The sequence below is a fragment of the Mesoplodon bidens genome (assembly GCF_964165515.1).
Source record: "Mesoplodon bidens genome assembly, chromosome: 19".
Lineage (NCBI taxonomy): Eukaryota > Metazoa > Chordata > Mammalia > Artiodactyla > Ziphiidae > Mesoplodon > Mesoplodon bidens.
The window spans coordinates 39,968,343-39,986,591 of record NC_138179.1 but is presented as its reverse complement, the minus strand read 5'-3'; the positions used below and the strand labels follow the sequence as shown (position 1 = coordinate 39,986,591).

At 53.3% G+C, this 18,249-nt stretch overlaps 2 protein-coding genes across 2 annotated transcripts; both read left to right on the top strand.

The window, feature by feature from the left end:
* The first annotated feature begins 1,185 nt into the window (after positions 1-1,185).
* On the top strand, positions 1,186-16,570 carry LOC308607418 (alpha-N-acetylgalactosaminide alpha-2,6-sialyltransferase 2-like). The gene is made up of 9 exons (XM_081219300.1): positions 1,186-1,785; positions 5,017-5,077; positions 7,978-8,152; positions 8,795-8,963; positions 9,407-9,545; positions 11,088-11,191; positions 12,895-12,978; positions 14,280-14,379; positions 15,385-16,570. The coding sequence occupies exons 1-9, from the start codon at positions 1,661-1,663 to the stop codon at positions 15,550-15,552; spliced, it is 1,125 nt and encodes a 374-aa protein (XP_081075426.1). The 5' UTR covers positions 1,186-1,660; the 3' UTR covers positions 15,553-16,570.
* LOC308607419 (testis-specific serine/proline-rich protein) lies at positions 11,197-12,973 on the top strand. Its single transcript, XM_081219301.1, has one exon. The coding sequence runs from the start codon at positions 12,061-12,063 to the stop codon at positions 12,892-12,894; it is 834 nt and encodes a 277-aa protein (XP_081075427.1). The 5' UTR covers positions 11,197-12,060; the 3' UTR covers positions 12,895-12,973.
* Positions 16,571-18,249: the final 1,679 nt, after the last annotated feature.

The following is an 18,249-nucleotide window of genomic DNA, read 5'->3' as shown; positions in this document are numbered from 1 at the left end:
GTCCAATCACGTAAGTTAGTTTATGTGCCTGGCATACACTGTCACTTGCGTGCATCCTCTACAAGTGGTTGTGCTTTTGTGTACTTTACTGTACAGTGCTGTATACAGTACAGTAGTACACTATCTTTATTTCAAACCCAGGATGTCCGGAAGCAAGTGTAAAAGCAGCGGTGATGTAGCTGGTACTACTATACTTTTCAAGGTACTGTACTGTAAGATTAAAAATGTTTTATTTTTTGTGTTTGTTTTTTATGTATTATTTGTGTGAAAAGTATTATAAACCTATTGCAGTACAGTACTATATAGCTGATTGTGTTAGTTGGGTACCTAGGCTAACTTTGTTGGACTTATGAAACAAACTGGACTTAGAACACACTCTCCGAACAGAACTTGTTTGCATACAGGTGACTCGTTCGTATGTATGCAATAGTGATTCCCCTTCTTCATGAAGTAGGTGAGGCTGTCACGAGAGAGAGGGATAGGTTTGCAATTGGGGGGCTTAGAGAGATGTCTGATGTTTTATCAACCACTGAAGAAATGGGAGAAGGTGCTGATCAAGGGATAAGTAACATGGACAGGGATTTTGGCGATTGAAAACCATAAAGATTAAAGGAAAAGACTTGAAACCATCAATTCTAAGTAGTCCATCAGCAGGGTGGCAGGGTGCATTTTTTTAAATTGTGAGAACTGAGCCTGAAAGACCCATTCCTGCCCACGAGCAGAGGCTCCAGGAAGCTTTCTGGGAAGCTCTGCAATTGAACAGATACCTGTTGCTGCACCCAGACCTGCTCCCATACATGAAGAACAGGGGAGAGCAGAAAGCCGGTGGAAAGGGACAAGGTCCCTGTCATTGCAGGTTCTGATAGTTGGGGGCGGGAGGGGGAGTCTGGGGTATTTCACAGGCTTCTGAGGCCAGGACGTGGCCCACTGGAGAATACACTGTGTCACCTACTGTCACCTTCACTCCCTGGAAGGGATCTGCTTCCAGAGCACGAGTGCCCGAGCTTCCCCAGCCCTTCCTGCTAACACCGGATCCCCTGCTACACCCTTCAGGTGTCTCTGGACTGCTGAGATCTCCAGGTTGGCCTCGGTTTGTAACAGGAACGCAGTGCGATTGAGGGCCCCAGCCAGTCACCAAATGAGGGGGATGAACAGCCTCAGCTCCCCCACCCATCCCAACCCGGCAGGCCCCCTACCTCACCCCCTCCAGCTCCACCCAGGGTCTGGGCTGTCAGGGTTTGCTCCTCCATCCTCGCCGCCCCTCCCATGGGCCTCGGGCGTCGGGAAGCTGCGAGTCGGGGCCCCCGAGGGCGCAGTGCGCAGCCCACGCGGCAGGTGGCGGCGTCTCCCCGCGCCCCGCAGCTCCCGGACCGCGCGCGCCCGCCCTTGAAGGTACCGGGAAGCGCCCTGCCCAACCACGGCTCGCGGTGTCCCCGGGCTGGGCGCCGCCGTTACCACATTCTCCCCTCCCGGACCCGTCGCGCAGGCCCCGAGGGTGCGGCGGCGTCCGGAGGCTCGGCGCGGGCAGAAGGGGGAGCGGCAGGGCGGGGAGGGGCCACGGGGGCCAGGAGGCCGACTCTGGGAGTCCGGCCCGGCCCACCCGGGCCTCTCCCCTCTGCCCGGGACTGCGGCCGACGGGACGCCCGCGGCCCGGGGCTGCATGGGGCTCCCGCGCGGCCCGCTCTTCTGGCTGCTGCTCCTGCTGGCGGTTGTCTGCTCGGGGATCCTCGTCGCCCTGTACTCCTCGGCGGTGGAGTCGTACCCGGGGCCCCTGACCCGAGCCAGGTAGGGGCTGCCGCGCGGGACCTGTCCGGAGGGCGCAGGGGACGCGCAGGGCGCCCAGCTCAGGGCTGGGCCGCCCTCCGGGGTGGCTTGCCGCGGGCACTCGGGCTGCGGCCCTTTGTCCCCAGAGCCTCCACCCCGGCGTTAAACTCGTGCTGCCGGGGCCCCACAGCCTCTGCCGGGGTCCGAGAGGAGCTTCGCCCCTTGCGCACCGGCGATCCGCTCCCGACAGCCTTACGCTTACTTCCCTCCGGCCCTGAGTAGAAACCCTTTCTATTGTCCAGATTTGGCTAGGACACCTGAATATTTTTAAAACAGTCCCGTTTTTGCCACCCATTGTCCCTCGCTAACGTCACGTTTTTTTCAAGCTCTCCTTGGGGGTAGGAATCCAAGTCTCCCGTTCCAACTTGGCCGGGCTTCTCAGCCGGGCTGCGGCGAGTCGCCTCTCCCTCTAGCTGTGGTCCCCGCCCTCCCCGCGCCCGACTCCCTTAACTCCCGGCTCTCTGCTCCGTTTATTTTGATAAGCACCGTCTGGGCGCAATCGGGAGCGATCGGCGAACAGGGGCCCATCCTGGGCTCCATCCAAGTTCCCGTCCCTGAGCCTCCTCCTGCGCTCCGCTCCCTTTCGCCGACCCTGGGCACCTTTCTTTCATTTGTGCCCCAGGAGGAGAAATCTGAGAGCCTGCCTTTGCTAGGTGATGGTTCCAGTTACTGAAGAAGCCTCAAAAGGATTTAGCTTTACTTCTGGAAGGTGGGCCGAGCTGTGCCCAGAGTCTGGATTTCTGAGGCCTCCGGGGCCTGGCTTTCCCTTCCCAGCGCTTCCCCACCGGCACAGTCCTTACTAAACCTTGCTCCAGGAATAAGGGAATGAAATCAAAATTAGTGTCTGCTCTCAGGAAACAAGGTCAGAGGGCACCCAAAGTTGCAAAACAATATGAAACACCCTTGCCACTGATGATGAGTCTGGTCCCTTTAGAACAAAAGGTGCTCTAGCAGGCAATACCTGAAGTTACTTCATCTCCCTGGAGTCAGAAATTGCGTAAGGAGGACTGAGAATATTGAGGGTATTAAGAAAGGGGATCCTTGTCAGTTTTATGTAAGGATGTTTTGAAACACACTTGAACATCTGTTGAAAGTAACTAATACCACTCTAAATATGAGGTTTGCTGAACATCCATTACACCTCAACAAAGCTTTTTTTAAAGGTCTTTCATCTTTTAAAAATCTAGTACAACCCAAGAACCTGTCCATATCCTTGTTGTTTTGGTGATGTCTGTGCTGTAACTAACCCCCAGGGGCCAGGTCCAGACTCAGTCTTGGTAGGAGGTGGATAAGCAGGGTGGCAGATGGGATGGAAATCTGGGCAGGGACACAGCAGGCTGTGCGACCTCCCCAACTGGGGACCAAAAACGGACCTACCTGGCTGGCTACAGTGGAGAGTCCAGGGAAGCAAGGCCCTGGGACCAGGCCTACCACACCTGAGACGGGGCTCTCCTTGCAGGTTAGAGAGTGGAATCGGTTCAGGAATTTACTCACAGAAGAATCTGAATCAGTAGTTCCTGGGCTTGGGATTTCTAGACTTGTTTTTTTCTGGAGGAGGGGGTGAGGATAGCTACAGGACGCCAGTTACCTGCCAGTTACCATCTACTTTCAACATTATTTTGTAAAAGAAAAGGCTATTTTAGGGCAAAGAATTCCTAAGAATATGATGTAAGTTGAGTAAATTTAGTTTTATGAAAAACTGCACAACGTCGACCTCCTTTCTCCTCGGGCTGGTTAAACTTTCCACAGGCGTGCGGGTGGGCTGGGCCGGCCCCTTCCCCACTCCTTCCCAGCTCCCAGGCTGGTGTGTAAATGCCCATGGATTCCGGAGTGGGAGGGGCTGAGGGGAAGTCTGTGAGCATAAGGGGTGCTCTGGAGAGAGGAGCAGGCCTCCCTGAGGCTGGGGCAATTCAGAGCAGCAAAACTGGATTGGGGGGCTCCCCATCCCCACCCCACAACTCTGGTTCCTTCTGTCTCCATTCCACCAATTCAGCAAGTTCCTCCACCAGGTTCCAAACCTGGCTGCGTGTTAGAATTACCAGGGAGGGAGCAAAAGCTCCCTAGGATTCTCCAAGGCCACCTAGGCTGAGCACCACAGTCCCAGTTCCTCAAAAAGGAACTACAGGATTATGTGGGTGGCCCGTCTGGGGCAAAACGGACAGGTGGGGGAAGGGATCACCCTGCTTTTCCTGGCCTGCTTCTCCATGGTCTTTCACAAACCTGAAGGCAAGCTTTTTATGTAAGATAACAGATTCTGTGTTTGCACCTCCCAACAATTCAGGCAAGGCTTTACTGGGGCCCCTGCTGCAGTAGGGGAAGTGAAAACAAGTAACAGGTTCCCTTGCTTGCTCCTGGTGGGCGGGGGGGGGGGGGGCGAGTTGGTTCCTTATACTGGGTGACAGTAGGAATGGGTCCAGGGGTTGGGTCAGAGGGGGCCCCACCCCCTTGGTGGTATCCTGTGCAGGGTACATGTGCAGTATCCTGCTTTTGCTCGACACCCTGCTTTTGCTGAGTTTTTGGTCTTTTTGTATCTTGTTGTTCATAATTTGCCCCAGTTGCACATGCACCCAGCTATTTTTAGTCCCTTATAGTTTCTTTGCATTCTGTGGCTGGAGGGGTCGTTTGTCCATGTGCAAGCACTGCAGCAAAGGCCCCCAGGTCCCAGCCTGTCTCAATGTGATTATCTTCACACCTATATGATTATCCCAGCTGAACAGACACAGAGACTGAGGTTCCGAGAAGTTCAGTAGCTTCCAGAGATCCTGGGATACAAATCCACGGAGTCAGGCTTCAGACCCATGCCCTTCACCAGGTGAAGGGGGCCCAAGGCACCTGGGATCGAACACCTGTTTCTGGGGCCTTTTGGCAGGGAGACCCCTCAGATGGTCACAATCCCAGGGGGCTGGCAATCTTTCCTATTTTATATTTTCCTCTCTTAACCACCACCTCACTGTTTATATACTCCACATTTCAGCTGCTTGCCAAGGGGCTTCTTTATTTCTTGGTTTCTGGGTAGAACATAATAATAGGACAGTATTTTGTGTGCCCAAAGAGAGAGGGATGGGCAAGAATCAGAGCACAGAAAAAACAATCAGACCCTGATGGACTGTCAGCCCCCAGAGCTAACAGAGCCAGACAGCAGGTTCCAGGGGCAGGTGAGACCCCTGCTTTTACTTCTGCCTTCTCCCCCAGGAACATCACATCGTCTCGAGCTTTCTTTGGACCCAAGCCATCGAATTCTAGGACGAGAAAGGTACTGGGGCCAGCTACCCTGTGGCGGTTTCTCACATTCTCAAGTTAGCATTCAGGGAAAAGGGGAAAGAAGAGCACAAATGAGAACATTCTCGTGAGCCTGCTGGGTGAGAGCACTCTGGAACGCCCCCCTCCGCCATTCCCCCAAAGGAAGCACAGAACTGAGCGGCCAGCCAGTCAGGGCTCCTCAGACCTGACCACTGGGGTTCCCTGAACCCCAACAGCAGAGAAGGGTGACTCCATATTTACTCCTTGGGGTGTAGCCAGCTGAAAAGTTCTGGGAAGTCTTGATTTATCTTTAAAAGTCCTGTGACTTCTACATTCTACTCCTCAAAATGTCTTTTTACTGTAAAAGTCACATTTAAACTGCTCACCATGAAGTGAACACCAAGCCCTGGGAAGACGTTTGAGAACTTCCGGGCCCTGCTCTATAACAGATCACGCTGACTGTGGCCTGAAAGGCCGTCTCAAGCATTTTACGTGAGTTCTCTCACTTAAGCCTCATTGAAAGCCTGTGAGGCAGTTTTACAGATGAGTAAAATGAGGTGCAGAAAGGCTAAGGTCACTCATGGAGAAGAGGTGGTACAGGGGTTCGAGCTTCTCATTCGACCCCAGAGCCTGGCTCTGAACCACTGAGCAATACGGCCTCACCCCCTCTGCGTGCTGCAGTTGGGAGGGGTGATGACTGTGTAATTCTGGCTTGATTCGGGTTTAACAGTTGTTTTTAATGCCCCAGAAACTGGAAATTGTTAACTGAAGCCTCAGGGAGTAAGATTTCACCCCATGCAAGACTTAGTGACTGCTGAGCGGTCAGAGACAGAGTAGGCAGCCCTGGGCAGGTGATGGGGACCCCTTCCTGATAACAGAGGCCGGGTGGACACTTGGCCAGCGGGCTGAAGAGAGCCCTCGAGGATCTTATAAGTGTTTGGTCAGGTCACCTTTACTTTTCCTAAAGTCCTTTTCACCTTGAGCAGCTTGGTGCTAATTGACATATTTCCCCACCTCGTTTAAGAAAAGGATTTGAGATTTGAGGTGGCTTTCGGACACATATGACATGGCAAAAAAAAGAATAAAATGAAGAAGCAGGTAAAGGAAAAATAAAGGGAGGAAAATTAGACAACGTCAGATAAGTGCATGAAAAATATGCCACAGGGTGTAAGAGATGGGCTATATATCCGGCTCTTAGCTTCCCAGTGGCCACGGCAAAGAAGGAAAGTTTGCCACCCTGTCCATGAGGTAAAAAGCAAGCCAGCTGCCCAAGGCAAGTGCAGCCTTTCCAGATACAGAGACCTGAAGATTTTTCAGGCCCTGGAAAACATCCCTGTGATAAACCCCGGATAGTAGTGAAGTGAGTGCCGTCAGTCCGGCTTAATGCTTGCTTTGAAAACATGAATTTGTTCCATAAAGATTGCTGTATCAGTAAACAATATGAGCATAATCCAAATTTCGTGTGTGTTTATCAGTGATTTTGTCAGCAAGAACACTGGTAAATGCGGAAAACCACACTCAACCAAAGGGAGCCATGTAGGAATACACAAAAGGCACACACACGCACACTTCAGATAGCCGGCCGCGTCATCGCATATGTTATAACCAGCTTTCCACCACTTCACGAAAACTCCCAAGCTGCCACCCTTCCGACACCCACATCCCCAAGCAAATGTCAAGTCTTTTCCAAGGTCAAGTGCCAGATTTTTAGTAGTACTTATATATTTCTTAACTGGCAAATGTATGTAAAACTGCTTCTATCTTACCCACGTTCTTCCTTATTTTATGCATCACTGATCAAGTTTTTGAGTGTTGCGCTGCTATTCCCTTTTCCCAAAAGCCCTGTGGTTTTGGTTGCATAATTCTGCATAATGGTTTGTAGGCACTCATATGTCACATAATAGCAGAAATGACTGTACAGCTCTTTCCTGCATTGTCCTTTGATCAAACCAACGGCTTAACAAAGAGCCCCCTTCAGTGGGAAGAACAGTTGCACCCAAGCCGAGGCTGTTCAGGATTCTGACATGGGGGCTGCAGGCAGATGGAGCTGAGGCCTTTTTGGTACACTGCCCTCCTTCAAGGTCGCTGTGTGCAGAGGCCCTGGAGGGCGTTCTATGGCAGCTGGAACAAATGACCACAAACTGGGTGGCTTAAAACAAGAGAAATGGATTCTCTCACAGTTCTAGAGGGCAGATATCTGAAATCAAGGTGTCAGCAGGGCCAGCCTCCCCCTGAAGGCTCTAGGCAAGAATCCCTCCTGGCCTCTTCCAGCGTCTGGAGGCTCTTTTCTTGGCTTGTAGCTGCATCACTCAATCTCTGCCCGCATCAGCACATGCCTTCTTATGAGAATACCAGTCATTGAATTTAGGGCCCACCTTAATATAGTATGACCTCATCTTACTAATTACACCTGCAAAGACTCTATTTCTAAATAAGGTCACATTCTGAGGTTCTGGGCAAACATGAATTGGGGGAGGGGACACTCTTCAATTCAGTATAGGCACCGACTGGCAGAAACATGTCATAAATCTTCCCAGCAGCCCATTCCACGTGAATCCTACGGCAAGGACTGCCAGAGCTAGGATTTGGATCCAGGCTGATGGATTCCTAAGCCCAGGCTGGACCTCCTCCTCCACCACAGGGCAGGCAGTTCTTACCCATTTGTGGGAAAATGCCTCAAAGTTCCCCCCAAGTGTGAGGTGAAGTTGTAGGAGGCCAGAGCCATCAGGCCCCAGAGATGTGGCATCCAGGAGAAGGGCTGGGCAGGGTAAATCCAGAAAGCTCTCACCCCCACTGGGCTGCTGCACTACAGGCCACCTGGGCCTGCAGATCTGGGGGTTGCCCAAGTCTAGGGGGAAAAGGGTGGCTCCTACCCACCCCAACCCCCAGAAACAGCCCTCTTCTCACCCACAGAACCTGCCCTGTCGACACCGACTTTATCTCGCCATTCGACAGCACCCTCACTTCCGGGATCTGTTTGATCTCTCCATTCCAGTGCTGCTGTCAGGGAACCTCTTCACCCAGGAGCTCTGGGACAGCCTGAGCCGGCACAAAGCCCCCTATGGCTGGCAGGGGCTCTCCAGCCAAGGTAACCTGCAGCCCTCTGGCCTCAACTAGTCCACTGCTCCTGCTTTTGGCCTTGGTGCAGAATGGGCCTCTCCTCCCTCACAGCACCAAGATGTGGACCCCCTGCCTCTTCCTCCCAGGCGGGCCTCAGGGCTCGACACCCCTGCTATGCAACTCCTGATATCCTCCCCCCCATCTCTACAAGCACCACAGTGTCCAGAAGAGGGGCCTGGCTGCCCCTGCAAGCAGCTCTCACCATCCTGGGGCTTCCCTGGCGTGAAAGATGCCAGCACCCAAAGGTGGCCGAGAACAGTGGCTGTGGGGCCTCCAACAGCCTGCGGATGGTTGCTGCTGTGGGAAACCACCCAGAGCCCCCGCCACATTAAATCTGCCCCCCACCCCACCATGCCTCCGATTATTTTCTTTGGGAATACACACGGTCCTGGGAGGACTGGTATCTGAGTTCTTGAGATGATTGAGGGCACAGCCAAACCCCCTGCCCCACCACCCTCTTCCCATTGGCATTTCATTGTCCTCCACCCTCTGTGCCTCTGGAGAGGGGCTGGTGTCAGGCCTCGGGCAGGTGGGGAGCCAGGAAGTCTTGGGAAGGCCCCAATGACCCATGTGACCCCTCGTGGTGCCCCACCCTGTCCCACACCCACAGACATCGCCTCCACCCTGAGCCTCCTGAATGGCTCTGAGAGCACCAGGCTGTTTGCCGTCTCCAGGGAGCTGCTTCCAGGCTGCATCCGGTGTGCCGTGGTGGGTAACGGAGGCATTCTGAATGGTTCCCACCAGGGTCAGAACATCGATGCCCATGACTACGTGTTCAGGTATGTGGGGCAGGGGCCAGGGAGGAAGCAGGAGAGGAGCTGGATGGAGAGCTGGTCCCCAGCCAGCCCCTGGGGGAGCATCATAGGTGAGGGCACGGGCCAAGGCAGCAGTGGCCTCAGGCAGCTTGGCAGCTGTAATGGGCAGACAGGCATGGACAAAGGCATTACGGAAACAGGCCCTGAAGATGAGTGAGGGTGTGGTCGGCTAAGGGGACCCAGGAGGAAGGAGCTGCCAGGGTCAGCTCTGTCCACTTCACAAGGCATCCCTTCAGGTCCCGAGTTGTGGAGATAGGGCTAGTGACCGGGCACTGGGGCTGCTGTGGGCAGAGGGAGTGACAGAACCCTGGGGATGGAACAGGGACAGGTGAGGCCCCCTGGGGATGGAAGTAAACACGCAGCATCATGTAGCCACAAGCAGGCTGATGGGCCTCTGTTTGGACCAGACTCAATGGTGCTGTGATCAAAGGCTTTGAGAATGACGTGGGCACCAAGACCTCCTTCTACGGTTTCACTGTGAACACAATGAAGAACTCCCTCATCTCCTACTCAAACCTGGGCTTCACCTCTGTGCCCCAGGGACAGGTGAGGCCCCTGACGGGCACACCGTTGCCACTGACAGTCGGTGCCGTTGTTTACCAACCCGCGTCTGAGGGGTGGGCCACAGGGTTCCCAAGCCCCAGCCCAGTGCATAGAGAGGCTGTGCCAGGGTCTTGGGCCCACACAATGGAGCCACTGAAGGGGCGGATCTGGGCAGGGGCACCCTGTGGTTTCAGGTGGCTCAGGACAACTCTGGGGTGGAACACGAATGGATAATATTGACCGAAAGCTCATGGAGTGCCAGGCACTTACAGAGGCCACGCCAGCCCTCTCTTAGTGGTGAGCAGACTAAGGCTCAGGGCCCCTTCAGTCAGTAAAGCAGCGGTGGGGCTGGATTCAAATCCAGACTCCCTCCCACCCAGAGCTCAGGCTACACACAGTGGGAGGGTATTTACTGAGTGCCTCCCCCCTTCCCAGCGCCAGATACAGGCATCACAGCAGCCCCTTTCCAGAGGGCGGTGTGTCCAAGGCCACCACCCAGCCAGAATCATCAAAATCCAGGCCCCCCTGACCGCAGTGCTAGGGTTGTTTCCATTTCTCACACTGCCCACTAGAAGAATGATGTGTGCCCTCCTGAGGGCTCACAGCAGACCGTGCAGGAAGCTGAGGTTCAGCTGAGCAATTGAGGAAAACATGCCCAGAGCCCCAGCTTCGGAGCAGGAGAACTGGAATCTGAGTCTGTCTGCCGCTTCCAGGTTCTCTCAACCACAGCTAGTTGCTGTAACACAGTGCTTCCCTTCTAGAGCGGGCTGGTTACCACCTGCAGCGGGGAGGTCCCAGGATAAGGGTTCTGGGATGCTCAGTAGGACCGCTTTGAGTTTCTAGACACTTCCTCCTCTGACCAGGGAATTCAGGGGTATCCTAGCCACAGTGTCTGTGCACCGAGGCCTCTTTCAGCTCGTGACAGAACATGGGACAGCTCCATTTCTGGTGTAGCCACAGAACCTGTAGGCATTATCTATAACTGCATGACAAACTACCCCCAAACCTAGTAGCTTTAAACAACACACACCAATTATCTCACAGTTTTCATGGGTCAGGAACTCAGGAGCAGCTCAGCGGGGTCTCCTCAGGGTCGCCCAGCGGTCGCGGTCAGGACGGGCAGGGGCTGCGGTCCTCAGGCCTGCCTCTGGCCGGAGCTCTGATGGCTCCCTCACAGCCCTTGCTCCCCCAGAGTGAGCGATCCCAGAGAGCAAGGAAGCTCCAGTGCCTTTTATGACCCACTTTCCAAGGTCACATACCCTTCCTTACTTCTACTTTTTTCTACGCATTAGAAAAATTTTGTTCACTAGTCACTAAGTCCAGCCCACACTCAAGGGGATGGCAATTAAGCATCGCTTCTTGAAGGGAAGAGTATCGAAGGATTTGAGTACTGAAACCAGCAGGGTACCTGAAAGTGGGAATTACAGGCCTAAGAGGGAAATGCTCCCGTCAGGGCAGACAGACTGGGCGGAGAGCAGTCCATTCTGAGCAGGATCTTGACGTGGTCTCCTTCCCACTGCGGCTGTTTCTCTGTCCCTCCGACAGGACCTGCGCTATATCTTCATCCCCTCAGACATCCGTGACTACGTGATGCTGAGATCGGCCATTCTAGGTGTGCCTGTCCCTGAGGGCCCCGATAAAGGGGACAGGTGAGCAGCCAAGCACGGGGCAGGGCACGGTAATGCTCCCAGGGTCCACTGTCAGATGGGAAAGGTGGGTGAAGGTGGCAAGAAAATCCCCAAGAATTCAACAGAGCGTTAGAAGATTAAGCTTTTCCTACCCCCAGGAAAGCCTAGGTAACGCTGCTGGTCCCCAGGGACCCTCCTGACAAGGTGGGCTGTAGGTTCAAGGGGCTTCTTTCTGAGCAGGCAGGCCTGGCCCCTCACCTTCAGGCTGCTGACCCCACAAACAACCCAGACACCTAGCCAGTGGCAGCCGCAGGACCTGTCCAGCACATCGTGTCTGGAAACCAAGAGTGGGGGCCAGTATCCATTCCATTCCTCTTGGCGGGCACCCTCCCAAGACTGCCCATGAAATGGGAGAGCAGGCGACGTGGGTCCAGTGTCTGGCGAAGTGGGAACAAAGGGCCCTCTGTCTTTCCTCCCCCACCTTCCTGGGCAGCAGGCCTGTGTCCAGCTCTTTTGAACCATGTCCTGGCCTCATCTAAACCTCCTCCCTGTGGTGCCGAGACAATTTCTTGTCCGAGTCAGGTCCTTAGAAATCTGCGCCACCCCCGTGACAATGACCAGCCTCCCATCTTGGTGGCCGCAGGACATCTCACCCACCATGAGAGAGCAGCTTCTGAGGCCTCCTTGGGGGTTAAGCCCTCAGAGGCCAGGCCGGCTCCACCAGTCCTGCCCTGTGCCCCACCCCCCTCGTGATTACCTAACAATCCCTTCCAAGAGCTCACAATGCTGCAGCTGGTCATGAGGGTGGGCTCTCTGACTCGGGGCAGGACTGGCTCTTGGTGGGGGGCTGGCTCAAAGACATCGGGGAGACAGAAGCCTCCCCAACACCAATGAGCTCCCCCTCCCATCCCCCTAATCCATCCCCCTCCCAGTCCCCCTCCAACCACACCAACCAGCAGCCCTATGCCAGCGCCAGTAGCTCAGCCCCTTCCCCGTCCCCCACCCGGGGGTCTTTCTCCCAACCCCCCTCTCACCCTGCCACCCCAAATGCCTCACAGCCCTCTTCCCGGGCCTCCTCCCTGACCCCTGGCCCTCACGTCCAGCCTCGAGGGTCTACCCAAAGCGTCACTCCACCCACCTCCAAACCTCCCTCCCAATCTTGCTTAAAATCTCTCTCTCGACACTCTTCCCAAACCCCCCCTGTGCCCGGCGCCCAGTCCCCATCCCACAGCCCTGCACCCTCGGCCTCCTACATCGGGCCCATTCGGGGCATCCCGCCCTACATCGCCCCCTATGTGCCCCACTTCCTGAAGGAGCCCCCCTTCTTCCAGCCTCCTACCTCACCACTCCCCCAAACCCACTGCTTCCCCTGCCCTTCCCAGAACCAAGAGCGCGCCCCCCCTGCATCTCTCTACTTCCCTCTCCTCCCGCCCCCTCCCCACCACCCGGCCAGCTGCTCCTACCCGACCCCTCCCGCTCTGTTCACACCCCCCTCCTCTCTCACGTACACCCCGCCCTTGGAGGTCCTGGTGGGCGGGAAGCCGCACGTGGTCCCCACGGTGCTGCCCGCCACCTTCTACACCCCCTTCTCCCGCTACTACGCCCAGCCCCGCTCCTACCGGTCCACACACCGCCACCGTCCCGGCGCCTTTCCCCTCTCCTCACTCCCCAACGGGCCGTACGACAGCACCGGCCCCTCTCCCCACTTCTATCGTGGGTCCTAGGCCTCAGACCTATTTTGGACCAGAAGCCTCCGCCAGCAAATTCAAGCTACTCCATCCAGACTTCATCAGCTACCTGACAGAGAGGTAGGTGGGGGTAGGGGTGGTGCTGGGAAGAACCGCCTCACCCCCGCCCCTGGCTCCACACCCACTGGCAGCATCAGCTTTATCCCCCCAAGGATTAAACCCACAGCAGGGGCCATGTACGAGGACACCACAAGCACTTACACTGCTTCACTTACTACTTTATTTGAATATTATACCTTGATGGAGGTGGTGTTCTATCAGTCAAGGTAGATGGGAAATGGAGAGGGAACTCATCAGGTTTCCTGATGAATGTTCAGAAAGGCTTAGGTCAGGCATGGGGGGACCACAGATGTTGGGCTGTATTGGGACTGGTAGAAGCCGAGTTGTCATCACTTTCAGGCCTGAACACAGCTCAAACACAGGAGACCATGGGGAGGAGCCTGGGGAACATCTGCCTGCAGATCTCAAACCCCATCCCCCCTCCTAGCGGTGGTTCTCAGCAGGAGGCAGGTCAACTGTCCTGGCCTGGAGACATTTTTGGTTGTCACTAGGAAAGCGTACCCGCCACGAGCGGGCAGAAGCCAGGGCTGCTGCTGACCATCCTACAGTGCACAAGACGGCCCCTGCAACAGAGAACTATCTGGCCCTAAGTAACAATACTGCTGCAGCTGAGAAACCCTACTACAGCACAGAGGCTAGCGTCCTAAGACACAGAGCAGGCCAGGGGTGGCAGGTGGGTCTGGGAAGCAAACTGAAGACCACTCAACAGAGGAAGACCAGGCTGAAAGGCTGGGCGATTTGCCTGGCAAAGCCTAGATGAGAATCCAGGGCTGAGGTCAAGCCCTGTGGCCTCACTTTTGGACTGTTCCGGGTGTCTCTGAATGTGTGTACGTGTGCACACACACATGCATCACCTCGCCAGTGCCTCCAGTCACAGGACCTGTGTGCTCTGCCCTCATACGTGGCTCCTGCCTGGCCAAAGTCTGGAGGTAGAAGCTTAGGTCTCCGGCTAAGTAACTAGGCCACCTATACCCCAGACACTGTGGAGGGTGTTGCAGAGAAGAAAGGCGAGTTAGACTGGTTTCAGGCTTCTAGAGAGTGGGAGAAAGGGGAAGGCTCTCACCTGCGGTGCTTTGGGAGGACCTGTTCCTCTTTCTTACCCCGTCACCTAAGGTGTTACTTCAACCAAAGATTTTTGCATATAGTTCATTTGGTCTTTTCCCAAATAGGGGACGGGTTGGGGTAGAAGGGCCGGAAATTTTTTCAGTTTTCCAACCGTATTTGTGTAATGGCACAACCATCAAGCTAGCTAGTGTGCAAGACCAAAAGTCCTGAGTTTTGATGGCTCTTTTTGATTCCAGGTTTCTGAAATCCAAGTGGATTAACACAAAATTCAGAGACCTATACATGCCTAGTACTGGAGCCCTCATGTTGCTGACCGCACTGCATACCTGTGACCAGGTAAAAGGTCTTCTCTCTCAGGAGCCCACAGCAGCAGAGTAGGTGTGAATGGAACCTAATTCGATCCATGATATCCCCTACATGAGGCCTGCTAGCCCAGATCTGGGACTCTGGGCCTCTATCCTGTGGGGGAAGGATGCCCCAGCTGCAGGAGTGATCTTGGTCGGGAACGGGATGGAAGACGTGGTCTTCAGCGTCCCTTATAGGACAGTCCCCTGTGCCAGCCTCGCCTTCCCAATCACAGCCACCTTCCCCTGGGCTGGCTTCTTTCACCCCCTTTGCCCCAGGGCAGCTGCTCCATATGGTATTTAAGGCACATTTTATCTAACTGCTCTTGTGAAAGCAAAATCTCAACAGAACTGGGCAGAGACATCTTTTTGTGAAGACATTCTAGAACTGAGGTGGGCAGCCTTCCACACAAGGAATCTCTGAAATCACTGTATGAGACATTCTCGATGGGGTGGTGCCCACATGACGTGTGCAGAGACAAAGGTTGAGAAGCAGTTTTCAAGAAAAGGCAGTGACCCACACTGAAGCCAGCACAAGAACTGAGGCCAGGCACCACTGGACTCTGGTCACCTTTTCCCTGTTTTAAACAGGAGTCTCTCGTCTGCAGTTACCATTAGAATAGGAGATAAGGGGCTTTTTGCCTCTATCTTGAGCACAGTAATGATCACAGCTATGGTGTCACAGACCTGAGTTCAAAATCCAGCCCAGCTACTTACTAGCTTGTGACGGGGACACATGTTTGGTTACCTTTCTGAGCCTGTTTCCCCATTTGTAAAATGGGGACAATATCTACCTAAGATTGTTGTAAGGCTGAATGAGAAAACGTGCAGAAAGCGCACAGTTCAGGGTATTCAAGTGTGGGCGAGAACTGCTTATCCTCACCTTCACACAACACAAGGCAGCTAAGGAAGACGGGGACATGGCTTTCTAAATTCACATCGCTTTACACATAGTGGAAGTGCAATAAATGCTAACTCAATGACTGTCCTTGTCCAGGTTAGTGCCTATGGATTCATCACAAGCAACTACCAGAAATTTTCTGACCACTATTTCGAACGAATAAAGAAGCCACTGATATTCTACATGAACCATGATCTGTCCCTGGAAGCCACCCTGTGGAAGGACCTGCACAAGGCTGGCATCCTTTGGCTGTACCAGCGCTGACCCTGAAGCACCCAAGACCTTTTGTTTTTGCAGTCCTTGGCCCCTCAAGTGGCCAAAGCTGCCTTCTGGTCTTTTCAGCCTGAGAGGGGCTCCAACTGTCCTTGACCCTCCCCCCTTCTTCCCTACAGAGGACACCAAGTGGATGTGTGACTGTCACTGAAGCCTATCCTTTGTGGGACACCCCACCTTGTCCTCAGCTCATCAGGTCTGAGGCAGACATCCCAACCCTGGCCAAGAAAAAACTGCTCTCTGCTGGATTTGTCTTTAAAACCGAAGATAACACTCTCAAGGTGAGACCAACCCTCACCAGCGTGAGGAAGGCATCCTTCGTAGCTGAGCGTTCGCAAGACAGTAGCGGCACAGTGACTAGGTCAGTGGAGCGGCTCAGGGTCTCTCAGTTAACAAAGATCAAGCAGCAGTAGAAGCAAGCGCCCGCTTCTCAGCCCAAATCCTCCCACTAGCATGTCCAGCTTCACACAAACTCCAAAGCATCTCAACTCAAGGACATGTCAGAACAGCCTTTCTGAGAACAGGACCGACTCACTGCTGCCCCCTGATAAAGTGGGAGCACAAGAGACAGAATGTGATTTGAAACTAGGTAATTGCATAAATGGTGGATAACCATTGTGTCTGTGTGTGTTGGGGAAAGTAGTGTATCATGCAGGGTGTTTAGCACAAAGAATTCAGAATTCTAGAACCATGGGAAGGTTCTGGCATTCGATGGAAGTCAACCACACAGAAGGCTGCTGGCCCCTGATTAAAGTCCCACTGGAGATGTATTACCACCTTGTCACCAAAAGGACATTACTGGGTAATGAACCCTCATTATCGGACACTGAACATCATGGCTTCAATAATTTGACTTGATACAGGCAGTTTTATTTTAGATTACATGGGCTTCTATTAGAAGTGTAAACCAACTGACTTATCACCATACTACCTCTTAAGCAAACCCTGGGATTTACTGTCCTGATGTCTAGTCTGATGTTGCTACACCCTACCCCGCAAAACAGTGGAGGGGGCGGGGGGATGTCTCCACAGGTCTGGTAGGCAAGAGCCTCCCTGCCCAAAACCTGGCCCTTGGGTCTGTGGTTTTGAAGGCACGATCCTAACACACCTAACAAGAGGGATGAATCAAAATGCTACTTTAGAAATTGAGACGTGATTAAGTGAATGGACATTTAGGCTTTAATGACTAAAGCAGCTACTTGAGAAACCATAGCTTCCCGACGCCTGGACCCATTTTTATCCATACTTTATTTTTCCCTATTCCCATCACATCTGTAGTTACCAAAACCTGTCAACCGGTTAGAGAGGTGTAAGATTAATTTAGTGGGAAACTTATAAACACCAAAACATCTGATTGCATCCTGTTACCCACAACTATTCTTCTCTGAAACTTTCACTTATAAAACAATATGCCGAGTCACAGAATAAAACATTGCTTTTACATGGGTCTCAATCTGAAATCCACAAATGCTAGTGAGTCAGTTTTAAAATTTTTTGTTTCAAAGTTAAACCCAAGACACACTGACTTCAGAGAAAATCCACCGAGAAATGTTTTTCTAGGCTGAACACCTCTTTCCTTTTGGTCTCCCCCCACACAGCATGCACATGTTAATTACTTTCATTTCATAATCACTGCTGTCCCACCACTATACCAAGATCACCTATACTATGTGTGTAGTATTCTGAATGTTCTTAGTGATACCCTAATTTCACTAACTGCAAAAGATTTTCTGGGATACCCTGTCACTTGAATTCTTTGGCTACTTTGAAGATGAAGTCCAAAGAACTCTTAAATGATTCTCCTTTGCGGGGGGGAGGGTGGTATTTTATAGGCGTTAGCAACTAGCACCTGGGGCTGTGCTGATCCCTTCTGGCATCACTGGGAGGCAACCTATAAAACCAAAGAATCGGGCTTCCTGGTGGCGCAGTGGTTGAGAGTCCGCCTGACGATGCAGGGGACGCGGGCTCGTGCCCCAGTCCGGGAAGATCCCACATGCCACGGAGCGGCTGGGCCCATGAGCCATGGCCGCTGAGCCTGCGCGTCCGGAGCCTGTGCTCTGCAAGGGGAGAGGCCACAACACTGAGAGGCCTGCGTACCACACACAAAAAAACCCCCCAAAGAATCATTTGATGTGGCAGCCAACTAAGAGACTCAAAACTAAGGTTAAATTTAAAGAAAATTTTAAAAATGGTAATCCTAGAGGAACTCATTCTAAGCAATCAATCATTATGCGTGTGCATGTGTGTGGAAGGCACAACCAGATCAATTCAGTGCAGCCTGGTTGGTCCCAGATGACTCTCCTTTTCGGGAGACTGTGCTCTGAGGAAGCAGATCTGGCAAGTGGCCGGTACCAGTAAAGAGCAGCCATTAAGTGCTGGCAACATTTATATTCAACCCCCCTCTGGAGTCAAACCTACAGGTTCGGGAATTCCCTGGCAGTCCAGTGGTTAGGACTCATCACTCTCACTGCCAAGGGCCAGGGTTCAATCCCTGGTTGAAGAACTAAGATCCCACAAGCCATACAGTGCAGCTTAAAAAAAAAACAAAAACAGAAACCAACCTACAGGTTCACTTGGGTCCCACAGAGCAGTCAAGTCCACTCAGAAGCAGACTGTAACCCAGCAGGTAGACTTTCCCACTTGCTAACACGTCCTTTCGCTTTGTTTTACTTCCAGCTATAAGCTGCT

What these genes read in the sequence shown, in the direction of transcription:
- LOC308607418 (XM_081219300.1), top strand. Translation starts at nt 1,661, where the DNA reads ATGGGGCTCCCGCGCGGCCCGCTCTTCTGGCTGCTGCTCCTGCTGGCG. An exon ending in GGGCCCCTGACCCGAGCCAG is followed by an intron (nt 1,786 to 5,016) that starts GTAGGGGCTGCC and finishes CTTCTCCCCCAG; the next exon opens with GAACATCACATCGTCTCGAG. An exon ending in CGAATTCTAGGACGAGAAAG is followed by an intron (nt 5,078 to 7,977) that starts GTACTGGGGCCA and finishes TCTCACCCACAG; the next exon opens with AACCTGCCCTGTCGACACCG.
- LOC308607419 (XM_081219301.1), top strand. Translation starts at nt 12,061, where the DNA reads ATGAGCTCCCCCTCCCATCCCCCTAATCCATCCCCCTCCCAGTCCCCC.